The sequence below is a fragment of the Budorcas taxicolor genome, chromosome 2 (assembly GCF_023091745.1).
Source record: "Budorcas taxicolor isolate Tak-1 chromosome 2, Takin1.1, whole genome shotgun sequence".
Lineage (NCBI taxonomy): Eukaryota > Metazoa > Chordata > Mammalia > Artiodactyla > Bovidae > Budorcas > Budorcas taxicolor.
Window position 1 is genome coordinate 140317675 of NC_068911.1, and position 14378 is coordinate 140332052.

At 35.0% G+C, this 14378-nt stretch overlaps 1 protein-coding gene across 4 annotated transcripts in view; it reads left to right on the plus strand.

Moving 5' to 3' along the window:
- The window catches only part of CREB1 (cAMP responsive element binding protein 1), a 49721-nt gene that overhangs the window by 29280 nt on the left and 6063 nt on the right, over positions 1–14378 (plus strand). For all 4 annotated transcript variants that reach the window (XM_052653822.1, XM_052653814.1, XM_052653830.1 and 1 more), the window contains 4 exons: positions 3608–3708; positions 6784–6926; positions 10166–10348; positions 12247–12397. In XM_052653822.1, the coding sequence (XP_052509782.1) occupies positions 3608–3708; positions 6784–6926; positions 10166–10348; positions 12247–12397 (578 nt within the window). The remainder of the gene's footprint in view (positions 1–3607; positions 3709–6783; positions 6927–10165; positions 10349–12246; positions 12398–14378) is intronic.

Genomic DNA, 14378 nt, shown 5'->3' on the forward strand with positions numbered 1-14378 from the left:
TGAGTCACTGTTATAAAATATTAAATGGTTTCTTAATGAACCATATTAAAGCACATCACTCTTGTTGTTATGAAATATTAAGAAATTTACAAGTGTATTTTAATACATCCTGACTCTTTAAAAATTAATTTGTTTTATGATACAGATAATACTTAAAACTTGCAAATAAATGTGTGTGCTTATATTGAATTTTCTTATTTATAAGGGAGATCTGCAGATCAAAACATTTTGGAGATTACTGTTCTAGACTTCTATTAAACTCCTTGATCCAGTGAATAAACAACTATACCTAAACCTGAGCCTGAACTGTACTCCAGGAAAGTGCTTAAGTTTTCAGGGGACCATGTATAGTTTGAGAAAATATCTAATACAACCATTTAAAAAATTTTGTGCTAGTCACTGTATATTTTATTTTGACATTTCAGGTAACATCGAAGTTTTTTTCCTTCTTATAAACAGGAGGTATGGGTTTTTAACAAACTTTGTTTTAACAAATAAAGAGAGTATTGAGAAATACATATCTAAAACTTCACAGGTTCAGTGATGGGTTTAGCTTTTTAAAAATTTCTTGACCTATAAGTGGCCGTGATTAAAGTCCTATTTAAGGAACTCAGAAAGGGATTAATAATAGAGGCAGGAGGAGGTGAAGACCAGAGGAAGGGGCTCTGTCATTGGAATGTGATGATAGTCTTTGATACTTACAAGTGGGATATAGTTTTTCATGTTATTTTTAAAATAACCTATTAAATATGTGTTGAACTGTTATTAAAAAGGATTTTAATGGTACTTAATGCTCTTAGATATGAGGGTTTAGCGGTTGGGGGGGTTGGTTTTTTGTTTGGTTTTGGTTTGGCGGGGTATGGTGTTGGGGGTTGGGGGGAGTTTTGTTTGTTTGTTGGTAGATAGTCCATAGGAATTGGCTTCATATTCATAATTCTAAGTTCTCTCTGGATAGTACGCCACCAAAGAGGAAATACTACATTCATTAAGTAGTATTGAATAGTTCTGAATTCCCTTTACATTTAAAAAATTGCAGTACATATCACTTATATGTGGAATCTTAAAAATACAACAAACTAGTGAATATATTAAAAAAAGAAACAGACTCACAGATACAGAGAACAACTAGTGGTTACCTGTGGGGATAGGGATGAGGAAAGTGGCAATATGGAGTAGGGGACTAAGAGGTATAAAATAAGCTATAAGAATTTATTGTGCAACACAGGGAATATAGCCAGTATTTTATAACTGTAAATGGAATATCGCCTTTAAAAATTGTGACTCACTATACTGTATACTTATAAATTACATTGTACAGCAGTCATACTTCAGTTTTTTTTTAATTGCAGTCATAGAGTATAAGTTAGTTCCTTTTGTATGAATTGACAGGTTGTTTCAGGTAAGAGGAATGGGAGACTTTGTTCTACTGGGAGCAATAGATGCATTGAGTTTTGGGGAAAAAAATAAAGGCCGTATATTTAAAAAGCAGTGTTAATTAGTTTCATTTCAAAATTGTCCTATGTGTAGTTTATGTAGCATGTTTTAAAGTTGTTAATGACTTTTGACTTGGAAGAGTATGCTTACGTCATTATATATCCTTGAAAGAAGGTTGTAAGAATCAGAGTTAAGCAAAAAAAGACAGAATGGTAGAGAAACTAAGGTTCTAAAAAACATTCATGAGGGTAAACATCTGTCAGGTTATTCACTTTGAGTTTGATCTTATTATCCCTTGAAATTCTGATTCTCTGCCTTTTTACAACTCCTCATCAGCTCTACATTTTTGAGAAAGTCTGTGTAGAGACTCTGCTGAGTGAGCTAGTTAACAGCAGCTACAGATTAGTGGGAAAGTGTTCTGTGTGCTCCTTTGGCAGTAACTATAGTGTTGTTTGGAGAAGGCAACGGCACCCCCACTCCAGTACTCTTGCCTGGAAAATCCTATGGACGGAGGAGCCTGGTGGGCTGCAGTCCATGGGGTTGCTAAGAGCACGACTGAGCGACTTCACTTTCACTTTTCACTTTCATGCATTGGAGAAGGAAATGGCAACCCACTCCAGTGTTCTTGCCTGGAGAATCCCAGGGACGGGGGAGCCTGGTGGGCTGCTGTCTACTGGGTCGCACAGAGTCAGACACAACTGAAGCAACTTAGCAGCAGCAGCTTAGTATTGTTACTCTACCGTGAATCACAGGTCTGTGGGACTATACTTTGTTTACTTTAAAATGTTTTAAGGGGCACATATGTTACTTTATTGTAGCTCTATTTTGTGAAACATTACTAGATTTAACAAACTTCATTTTAAAGTGAGTGTGTATCACAAAGCCCTGCGAATACAACTGCCTGCTCTCCAGAATCCTTAGGCTCGGACCACATACTTGATTTCTCAAGTTTCTCTTAAATATGTTTGTTCTTACTGCCTTTGCCATAAATTTTTGATAAGGTGCTATCCCACATAGACCCTTTTGCCTTGGTTAAATTTAATTCTCACTCCGACAGCAGCATGCTCACCTAGGTTAGGAGAGAGCAGGAGGCTCCTGCTATTTAGCCTAGGGAAACTTGGCAATGTAAATTTGACAGACTAGCTTACCTAAATGACTGAAATTCTAGTCTAAAAATGGTCTGAAAATGCTCTGGGTTGCTGCTTCTGACAAAATTGGTTTGAGATTGGAACCAGCAGGATGTTGATGCTAGTATAGACATGTAAATTTGAGATGTCAAGTGTTGACAGTAGCTTCACTACTTCATAGCTTTGTGACTTGGGTGATTTACTTAAACTCTTTGTGCCTCAGTTATTCCATCTATAAACTGGACATACTAATGGTACTTATGCAGCACCTAAAGTTACTGTATTTTAGTGAGTACTGAGTAATGTAATATATGTATATGCTTTAACATAGCATCTGCCACATAGTAAGTTCTCAGTAAATGCTAGTTGCTATTATTATTATCCCACATAAAATCTGTATTCACTTACCTTTATTCCTTCTCAATTCAAGCATACTTTCCAGAAATACATAGTTCTTTACCTTGAAGTTTTGCTTAATAAAAATTACGGATTGCCAACTTTGAAACATGTCTATATGTAGCAGAGGACTTCTTCCAGAATTGCCAGAAACAGCCATCCGGAACATGGTTGAAGGATCACCGATCTTATTTGTACAATTGTACATATACTCAAAGTATTTACACATCACTTAAAGGAAAATATTTGTACAATCAGTAGACTGATAGCTAGATGTTTAGTCATTTATTCTTTCCTTCATGTCAGAACTTTATTTTACTTGGTAGTTTTATTCTAACTATAAGAAAACAACTGACAAGTGATAATACATTCAGTGTTGATTATAAGAAGTCCTGAAAGAGATTAGGCTGATTTTGGATATCACAAAAGTTTGGTTTTGACAAAAAGATTTTAGGGTCTCTGACTTCGGTAGGATGAGGGGAAGGGAGAGGAGAGGGATGGTATGACTATCTCCAATAAAAACTGGTTTTCTACTGAAGCATGTATAAGGTTGAAATATGCCCTTTTGTATTTGACCTTTTCTTAAAATTTGTAAAAATTTTATGGGAACTAAATTTGATTATCGTGATAAAGTTCTTCTTTATTTTCAGATTTCAACTATTGCAGAAAGTGAAGATTCACAGGAGTCAGTGGATAGTGTAACCGATTCCCAGAAACGAAGAGAGATTCTTTCAAGGAGGCCTTCCTACAGGTACAGAATTGAATAGTTAAAAGAATTTAGGATCAGGAGTATAAAGGTATACCCCTGTGTAGTTACAGATGAAGAGATGTCGGAATACCAATTAGATGCTCGATTCAGGACCATACAGAACATGTCTTTTCATCCTGAGTTGCTTCTCTCAAATAAGTTGAAGCTTGTCATATAGAATAAGAGCACTTCTTAATCTGAACATGTTGTGTCTGACTCTTCGTGACCCCATCGACTATAGCCTACCAGTCTCCTCTCTCCATGGGATTTTCCAGGCAAGAATACTAGAGTGTATAGCCATTTCCTTCTCCAGGGGATCCTCCTGACCCAGGGATCGAACCAGGTCTCCTGCATTGCAGGCAGATTCTTTACCATCTGAGCCACCAGAGAAGCCTTACTCTGAATAGTCCTGGATAAAGACTGATTTTTTTTTTCCTTCTGGTTTTGTAGACTGTGCTGGCTGCTGCTTTTCTGTTTAAAAGATTGGAATACATTTGATAAGGTTATAGCATTTTCTAGTTATAAATCAGTTCTGAGACTGTGCCGTGTACTTCACAACACATTTCTTATTCCATGGTACTTAGCATGATAACTGCTTGTTAATTAAATAGTTGCTTAGGGTGATGTTTGGTGATACTCCCTGCTTGTTAATTTAATAGTTGCTTAGGGTGATGTTTGGTGATATTCCCTAATTTTAGGGGCATCTTACTGCAATTTTATGTTCAGCTACAAAAGTTGCCTAATCCATACCTTGCTTCCAAGATGGACCAAAACTGTTTTAGTACTATATAGAAACTGGAACCATATTAAGTATCTCCAGGAAAAGCAATTCCCAGAATCTTTAAGTTCAATTCATAGTCTAATAAATTTCAAGCTTATTCTTCCCTTCTTTAGCCTACATTATTTCTATTTATATATATTTCTGTTTTTCAAAGGAATGTTATATTTTCTCCATTTTCTTGGCTTCTAAGCTAGCCCTTTTCTCTATCCTCACAATTTAATTAGGGATCCTAAAGAAATAGCAGTAAGTTGAGATCTTGAGAATTCTGTGTTACCAAGTATGTGTTGTATTTATTTATACTCATAATTCTCAAAATGTAGCTAGTTTTATCTTTTAACTTTGAAATATATCTAGTGTTACTATGTCAGACATTTGATCCTGAAGCAAATTCAACTTGATACTAAGAAACAAGCTACATGGCTTCTCTATATAAGTTCTAGGTAAACCCTAGCTGTAACCTTATGATACATGAGTTTTATGTTGGAAAAAAATCTTTTTTTTTTTTTTGCCTTAATTGGCACCACACATGTGTAGAGAAAGATATCTTCCCTTACAATCAAACCTCCATAGTGGAGTATGCTGTTATTTTCTAGCCTGTATGTCTTAATTTGATTATAACAAGATCTGTACAAAAATTCTTAGGTTATTTTTATGAAGTTGGAGAAATGGGAATTAAATAATAACATTTGGGTTTTTATTGGAACAGCCCAGCTTTATAGTGATCAGTTTTTACCCAGAGGAAGTCCTTGAAGGGTTCTCACTTGGTTTCATCTGGCTTGGTGTTTTTATCAGTAATTGAGCTGAAAACATAAAAGCCATGTTTATCAGATCAACAAATAACAGAAACTTAAGGGCAAAGTACCCTAATAGATGGTAGAATAAAAATCTTGAAAGATCATAGCAGCCAAGGGAAATAGAGTGAAACAAATAGTCAGACTTTTATTTTTTGGGCTCCAAAATCACTGCAGATGGTGACTGCAGCCATGAAATTAAAAGATGCTTACTCCTTGAAAGAAAAGTTATGACCAACCTAGATAGCATATTCAAAAGCAGAGACATTACTTTGCCAACAAAGGTCCATCTAGTCGAAGCTATGGTTTTTTCAGTAGTCATGTGTGGATGTGAGAGTTGGACTGTGAAGAAAGCTGAGTGCCGAAGAATTGATGCTTTTGAACTGTGGTGTTGGAGAAGACTCTTGAGAGTCCCTTGGAGTGCAAGGAGATCCAACCAGTCCATTCTGAAGGAGATCAGTCCTGGGTGTTCTTTGGAAGAAATGATGCTAAAGCTGAAACTCCAGTACTTTGTCCACCTCATGCGAAGAGTTGACTCATTGGAAAAGACTCTGATGCTGGGAGGTACTGGGGGCAGGAGGAGAAGGGGACGACAGAGGATGAGATGGCTGGATGGCATCACGGACTAGATGGACGTGAGTTTGCGTGAACTCCGGGAGTTGTTGATGGACGGAGGCCTGGCGTGCTGCAGTTCATGGGGTTGCAAGGAGACAGACACAACTGAGTGGCTGAACTGAACTGAACTGAATAGGATAAAATGTTGAGGATAATGGTAAAATTTCTGAACCTGAGTTTAAAATAAAATGTTATTCCCATACAGGATTCTGGATTAAGAATTCATCTAAAAAAGATAATTAATGTTCTTTAATTATCATTGATTAAATTTGGTTGCCAAAAAAGCCAATACACCATAAGACTGTATTGGTTTCAAAGAAAAAAATAACCTAGCATCTAGATTAAAGTGAAAGTCGCCTAGTTGTAGCCAACTGTTTTACCCCATGGACTATAAAGTCCATAAAATTCTCCAGGCCAGACTGCTGGAGTGGGTAGCTATTCCCTTCTCCAGGGGATCTTCCCAAACCAGTGATTGAGCCCAGGTCTCCCATATTGCAGGTGGATTCTTTTCCTGCTGAACCACCAGGGAAGCATTCTTGGCCATGCAAAAGATTGTTTTTCCTGTAGTCAGTTTTTCTATTCATCTCTTCTTTAATTGCACCTGGATTTTGAATCATCGTCTTTTTATGTTCACTGAAAGGAGAAATACATCTGTGTTTTTTCTAGTCCTCATATGGTTTTGACGTGTAGATGCCCTGATTCATTTTTAGTTTAATGTCGCAAATTTTATTGTTTATTATTATAAGTTTTTACATTTTAAACTATAACATTTTTAAATTCTATCCTAAACACTGTCAACTTTCTGTCAGTTTTCTGATCTTTTCCTCTTCTTTGTATTTAGCCAGTAAATGTTACCTTTATTTTAACTGATACGATTCTCTATTTTTCTAGGAAAATTCTGAATGACTTATCTTCTGATGCACCAGGAGTGCCAAGGATTGAAGAAGAGAAATCTGAAGAGGAGACTTCAGCACCTGCCATCACCACTGTCACGGTGCCAACTCCGATCTATCAGACTAGCAGTGGACAGTATAGTGAGTAATTGATATTTCTGTTTGGGAAAATGAGATGAAAAACTAATGGCTACATTCTCCTCAAAGTAATCTTATAAAAGCAGCCTGCACTTTGCTAAATCTTGATTGTCATTGTTATACTTCCTTTACTTACATGCAAAGTTTTGTAACAGAAGTATTTGCTTTTCTTCAGGGTTTAGTTAGGATTACCCAGGTATGTAAGACCTTTAAGTGGCCGTTTGTTTTGTTCAGGTGCATGGAGAGTCTAAGAAGTTTTTTAAACCACTACTTAAAAATGTGTTTCAGTCCTCATATAACATGTTAATAGAAAACATGAGTTTTTTCAGATAATTATTCTTTGGTTATGTTTAAGGCCAATTTTTGTCTAACAGAAAGCAAAGGTTTCTTTTGAAAAATTATCAAAGTTCCCATTTCTCTGATGTCTTGATTTCCCATTTCTCTGATACTTGGGTCTCTCTTCTTATCTTTCATCTCAATCTGTTACAAAAGTACTTTGTGAGTGCTACCTTTTTTTTGATCAAAGGCATTTGTGTGAATGGTACCTTTTTCCTTTTTCCCCAATATCTTTTTGCCTTCCACAGTGCCTCACACATTGATGTCTTCGTTTTTATTTGTTTATTAAATACAATGCTGCCCACTATATAGTTGCCCTCCCTCTCTTCCTTAATAACACATCAAATGTACACATCAAAACTCTTCTGCTACATCGGTTTTCTAATGTCCTGGGGTAGTCTGTGTCAGAAATATGTATAAAAGTTTGACTCCCAGTTCGTAATTTTCCAGTTACACCTTGGCCATGGTTTGCATAACTAATTTGCATTCCAGCCATATTAAAAACAAGTAGCAGACTTTTTAGCTCTACCAAAGCTGAAACTTTTAATAACAAGTAGAAGGCAGGCATTTTTGACTAAGCTTCTTGTCCATTCTGTAAGTTTATTAGAGTTCACTCATCCTTTTTCTTCTTCGTTGGCAGAAAGAGGTGTATGTGTGTATTTTTTATCAAAATAATTTGAGCTATTCAAGGTATGTGTTCTAACATATTAATACATGAACTTTTTTCCAACTTGAGTACACTTGAGGAATATAGCATAGTCCTATTAGTAACAGAGATTCATTTACCACAGCAGTTCTCATTTGAATTAGAACTAGAAGGCATGCTCTCCAGACAGAGGCATATCAGAATCTCAAATAGGGAAGTGAAGTTGAGGGAGGTAAAGCTCAGAAAAATAGATGTTTCATTTGGTACACCCCTTCCATCCAGCGGCTAACAGTTGCTTGTTTTAAGGTTAATACTTTGAGATTTTAAAGGCTTTATGCGTTCATGTTTAGGCCTTATTCTCTCTGTATATGCATATATGACTTTGATGGAACTGATTAAACATTATGTTCTTGATTATTATTAACAATCAATATAATGACCACTTACATATGTAACAATATTATATATTTCTTATAAAACAAGTATATGGTTGGGAAAATTCAAATGGTAGAGGTTTATAGTATTAATAAAAAGAAAAGACCCTTCCCATCGCTCCCCAGTAGTAAGAGTTTGGTATACATCCTTCATTCTTTTTCATTCTGTTTATACATAAACATGTAAAATGTATTTTTATACATGTGAGACCTACATTTTTATATACTACAGACAAATATATGCATATATAGTTATGTAAGTGGTTTCTTTTAATAGCTACATTGTGTTTCACTGTATAAATATAACATTTATTTAAAACTCACATACACTGATAAATATTTAGGACTTTTCTACTGTTTCAAATAATGCTACATAAACATTCTTTTAGTATATACTTGACTTCTTTTCCTTCTTGTTTTAATTTAGTTTTTTTGAGAGCAATCTTAAGTCCTTTTAAAATATGATGTGTATAAATAAATATTAAGAGAAAAACAATGTTTGATAGGATCAGACTTCAGTTTTCAGAGTACTTTTATATACATGGTCTCATTTGAGTTTTATAACAATGATACTTATGGGCTAGAACCATATATTTTTATTTTTACAGAAGAGATAACAGATTCAAATAATAAGTTTAGTGATGGAACTTGGACTAGAACCCAGATCTCCTGATTTCTAGTTTCCTTCTTTCCTTCCACTTTGATTTCAAAGTCAAGAAGAAAGCTGTTTGTGTTGAATACAGTGGAATTTGCTCATTAACTCTAATTGAGAAATTGTGGTTTGATTCTGTTAACCTTCTGATTCTTTCAAGTTATCCAGCAGTGTTAATTTCAGAATACTTTTCACATATTTCTTTGGAGCAGATGAATAACACATGTGAATAATCAATGGATTCTACATGAGAAGGCTTGAATATGTAGCTTACAAATAGCAATAAGATACTTTTTTCTAAATGATCATCTTGGGCTCTAGTTTTAAACTCCGAGAGGTCTATGGTAATTAAGTTCCCCAGGACATTTCCGTTGCCTCATTGAGTGGACTTCTGTTACACTTTATGTATTCCTAACTGAGTAAGAGAACAGAGTGCACTACTTAACTGCTTTATTAATTATGCATTAAAATAATCATTTATTGGGTGCCTATTACATACCCATGTCTGTGCTAATGTACATGAATGTAGAGAAGAAATATAGTACATAGTTAATGTGAGAATAAAGGAAGTGTAGGTCACAGAGTGGTACCTCTTCTCAACCAAATAACTTCAAATGGAATTTAACATTTTCTCATTTTTTTTAATTGTTAACTGACATTATTATAAATTATAATGTGGTTCATAGAGTATACTTGTGTTCTAGAAATTGGATATAAGTTTTCCTGAGCAGAAAGTTTGGAGAAGGCAATGGCAACCCACTCCAATGCTCTTGCCTGGAAAATCCCATGAATGGAGGAGCCTGGTGGGCTGCAGTCCATGGGGTCGCTAAGAGTTGGACACAACTGAGCGACTTCATTTTCACTTTTCACTTTCATGCATTGGAGAAGGAAATGGCAACCCACTCCAGTGTTCTTGCCTGGAGAATCCCAGGGATGGGGGAGCCTGTTGGGCTACCGTCTGTGGGGTTGCACAGAGTCGGACACGACTGAAGTGACTTAGCAGCAGCAGCAGAGCAGAAAGTTACTTGACTATAGAGAATCTTTCTTGGTGATGTTATCTGCTGTAATAATTTCTCCTAGATATGTCTTGCAAATTATTATTGGAATTTAGTGTGTGTGTGTGTTTTATATGGTATTAATTAAACTTGTAACAATAAAATCTGTTGGATTTTAGTTGCCATTACCCAAGGAGGAGCAATACAGCTGGCTAACAATGGTACTGATGGGGTACAGGGCCTGCAGACATTAACCATGACCAATGCAGCTGCCACTCAGCCAGGCACTACCATCCTGCAGTATGCCCAGACCACTGATGGACAGCAGATCCTAGTGCCCAGCAACCAAGTTGTCGTTCAAGGTAAGAGAATTTAGAGCTCACAGGTGTGGTGAATTCTTTAAAAGGTTAAAATTTTATAGACTCAGAAAAAAGTAAGTATGGTAATGCAAAGCACTGTTAAAATACAGCCTATTTTCTGCATCATAGATAATATTTTCCATGAACTCTTCTTCCGTTATTCCAATTGGACCAAAATGTCATGGCATAAAAACAACTATTTTCAGTTTTAAAAATATAACTTCTATATTTAACACCTTTAACATTTGGATGTAGGAGAAATGGGGTAGGCTAGAGGGAAAGACAATAAAAATAGGAGTTTAAAAAGCTATTTTCTAAATCTAAGTATATAGATTTGCTTGTGACCTTCAGTAAAAGCCAGCCTCCCTTGACCTCATTTTTTTTCAGTGTGCCAAATGAAAAGTTGTGCTAAATCACTGAAAAGAATCTTTGGAGGTTTAAATTCTGTTTCTCTGCTTTTAGTCAAAAGTAATTTATATCTTCCATTTCTGTGGTCATCATTTTTTATTTCAAAGGAAATCATTATATTCTGAAAAATCTTTTGCCAGTGTGCAAGTCCACTGCTCTATGAGCAAGAGTAGTTAAATCCATGGTGAATTGCAAAAATTCAGAACTTATAAAAATTTTTTCTTTTTTTGTTTTCTTGTTGTTTTCTTCCTGTTTGTTTCAGAAATCTTTATGAATACTGGATCATTTTTCTTTGAATTCATTGCATATTTTAAGAATGATTTATGCCAGATTTAAAATTTGCATATTAAGGAAATAATCTGTTTCTAAAAATATTTTCATTAATAGTATGTTTTGTCTCTACTAGGTAATGACAAATATGCCCCTTCACCATGGATGATTAATTTTCAATAATTCTAAAACTAGCTAAAGAATCATAAAATATTTAAAGGACCCTAATGTACTTACAGGATATTTTGTTACTAAACAAATAATATTTGAAGATAATATTTTGCTTATTAATGGGAGTAAAACACCTTTTCACTTCACACGCAGGTACTCAAAAATTGTAAAGCAGGATGTCAGTGAATTTGAATTCTGAACGTCAGTTTGAAGATGGTAACACATTTAGTATATACATCTTTTCAACTCTCAAACTACACATTTTAATTGATGTTAATAACAAAAATGGATGGTTTTTAAAGAGTTTCAAATTCTCTCAGATAATGTTAGGTTTCTTATTCCTAGGAGGGCATATTTATTATTAAGCTGTTTTTAGAAAGAGACTTTTTTATTTCGCAAATGATGGATCATTTAATTATAAAAATAAAACTTCAATTTATTTAGCCATTATCATTTACATTAAAACAGTGCTAACAGGTAGTATAATTGTTATCAAGTGATACACTTTTTCATCCTTTCAGTTTTGTTACAATTAGGAATTTATAATAGTTGACCATAATGCTTTATTTTCTCTTCGATTTTGCTATGTTATGAAAAATCATGGTCGTCTTTATGTCATGGCAAGAGTTTACTTGAAATTTTTTAATATGAATTTACCAGTATCAAAGGAAGACATTGAGGACTATACTCTGTCTAGGAAGATCATCCAAGCTGTGCCCTACTCACCTTTTAGGTTTAAGGCTGGTAAACATGTTAACAACAGAACAGAACTATGTTCCAATGAAAGATAAATGTAAGATCCAGCAGACATAAGTCATGAAGATCCTTTTTCATCCAAGTGCCTATACTAATAAATACTCTAAATTGGGAATTATTTCTGAGTAATGAATGACCCAAAGAGTGCTGCTGATTCTCAGCATTTTAGTCAGAATCATCTGTTGCTTTTTTTCCTTTTAATTCAAAATGTATGTTCAGATTCATGATTGACCCATAGTTTTACCAAGTCACAGTGCTTCAGTGTCTCACACCATGCTCACTGTTTCTCTTTTCAGCTGCCTCTGGAGATGTACAGACATACCAGATTCGCACAGCGCCCACTAGCACCATTGCCCCTGGGGTTGTTATGGCGTCTTCCCCTGCACTTCCTGCACAGCCTGCTGAAGAAGCGGCGCGAAAGAGAGAGGTTCGCCTCATGAAGAACAGGTATATACATTGCATTTACTTAGATTGTTGTAGGTCAAGAATAACTTCAGATTATGTCAGTAGGATCTTTGCATTGGGATTTTTTTTCTGGTAAAATTGATGGATCCTGCTAAAACTTCTTTATTGAGATGGCTAATGGTCAGTCTTTGATAAGTAGTAGTTTTTCTTTCATGCAGTTTCTCCATGAGAGAGAGAATGCACAGCTTTGCTGTATTTTCACTATTGCTTCAGCCAGCTAACTCAGTTATTTAAAAACTGTTTTTTTGTCACAAGTAGTATCATTAAGAAAGTTAAGATTGTGTGTGTGTGTATAAATGGTAAGCTTTATTTACATTAAATGTATTTGTAATAAATGTATGATGGCCAGTCCAAGTTTTAATGCATATTAAACACCTAAATAAAGATTTTTCGAAAAATAGATTAATTCTGAGAATATCTTATTATTGACAAAAATTTTAAAACAGAGCTAGTCTTAAACAATCAACATGCTAGATGTCAAAAATTTTTTAAATATGAGAAAGTTATTTCCATAAAGTAAACTCATAGCTGTAAATAGCTTTGTCATTAAAAAACAAAAGCAGAGTAAAAATGTTATTTACTTGTATTTACCTTAGTATTTGTATGTATTTAGCTTAGGATTTAAATATACCTTAAGATAAATATGGAAGTTAACTAAGACAGACCAAAGAAAAGGAAAATAAAGATGTTAAAAGTTTGAAACATTGAAAATATTCCTCTGCCTTTCACCCCAAGATTCTTCACATGCTGTGATGAAGTGAAGGAAACGTGAAAGTTGAATTTAGAGGATCTAGATTCAAATCCTGGATCTGCCCCTTTTGCTGTGACTTCAGAGCATCACCTCCTAAACCTCAGTTTTCTGGCATTTTTACAAAGGATCTGTTGTAAAAATAGAATCCTACTACCTACCCAGAGGGTTGTTCTGTGGGTCAAATAAGATAATTCCTTTGAAAGTACTTTGTAACTGCAGTGCTGTATTGAAACATCTGTTTTTCTGCAATTTCATTTTTCAGCTCAGATCAGCCTCTTTCATTCCTAAAGTATTCCTAGCTATTACACAATGTTAGTAAATTACATCTAGACTATGAGAAACGTCAGTTTTTTTCCGGGTTATTAGGAAAAGAGTTGGAAACAAGCTGGGTAACTTATTGGTGCTCCATCAATCTGTGATTTTCTGTAAGTATTTAAGTTAGAATAATAAGCAGAAACATAAAAGCTGTGTTCATATTTAAATGTATTTAAAAATATAAATTCTGTTTAAACTTTTGCAGTTTTAAATGTTTGTAGGGAAATGTTTAACCCTTTTTAAAATGAGAAGCAAGTCTGATTAGAAGTCTCAGGTAAAGGCTACACTAAAAAACTTAAGGTAACAGTATTTACTGAAGAAACCAGTTCTCAACAGACACAGAAGTCAGGTAAAAAATACATCTCTTCATTATGAAAACATCAGAAGGACTTCAGATTATGGCTATGTAGTCTGGCTCTGTAGAACAGAAACACTTAAGAATCAGGTGAGGAGGCAGCACTGTAGCTTCTTGTCTGCTCTGGTGTACAGAAGAGAGAGATGCCCATTTATAAAAGCAAATTAATTTGACTGGCATACCAAATTTTCCTTTTTCTCTATTCATTTGATTCATGGATTTTCCACACACACACCCACCCACCCACAAACACACACACCTCCAGGTTGGGGACAGGGCACACACAGCTTCAGCTCCTAACAACCTCTGTTTACCTGAGATATTCAGGGAAGCTACCTAACTTACTGTGAACTCTTTAATAAAATACTTTGGCTTGGATTTAATTTCACTCTAAGGAAACTTTCCATTGACTGCTATAGCTCCCTTTTCCTTTTATTCCCAGATTCCTGCTGCTTCTACTTTTTCAACTTTCATTCACTAGAATTTGCCTTCTGAGCCCACCATACCACTCCTGTGTCTTCAGAAACATACAGATACCCTTG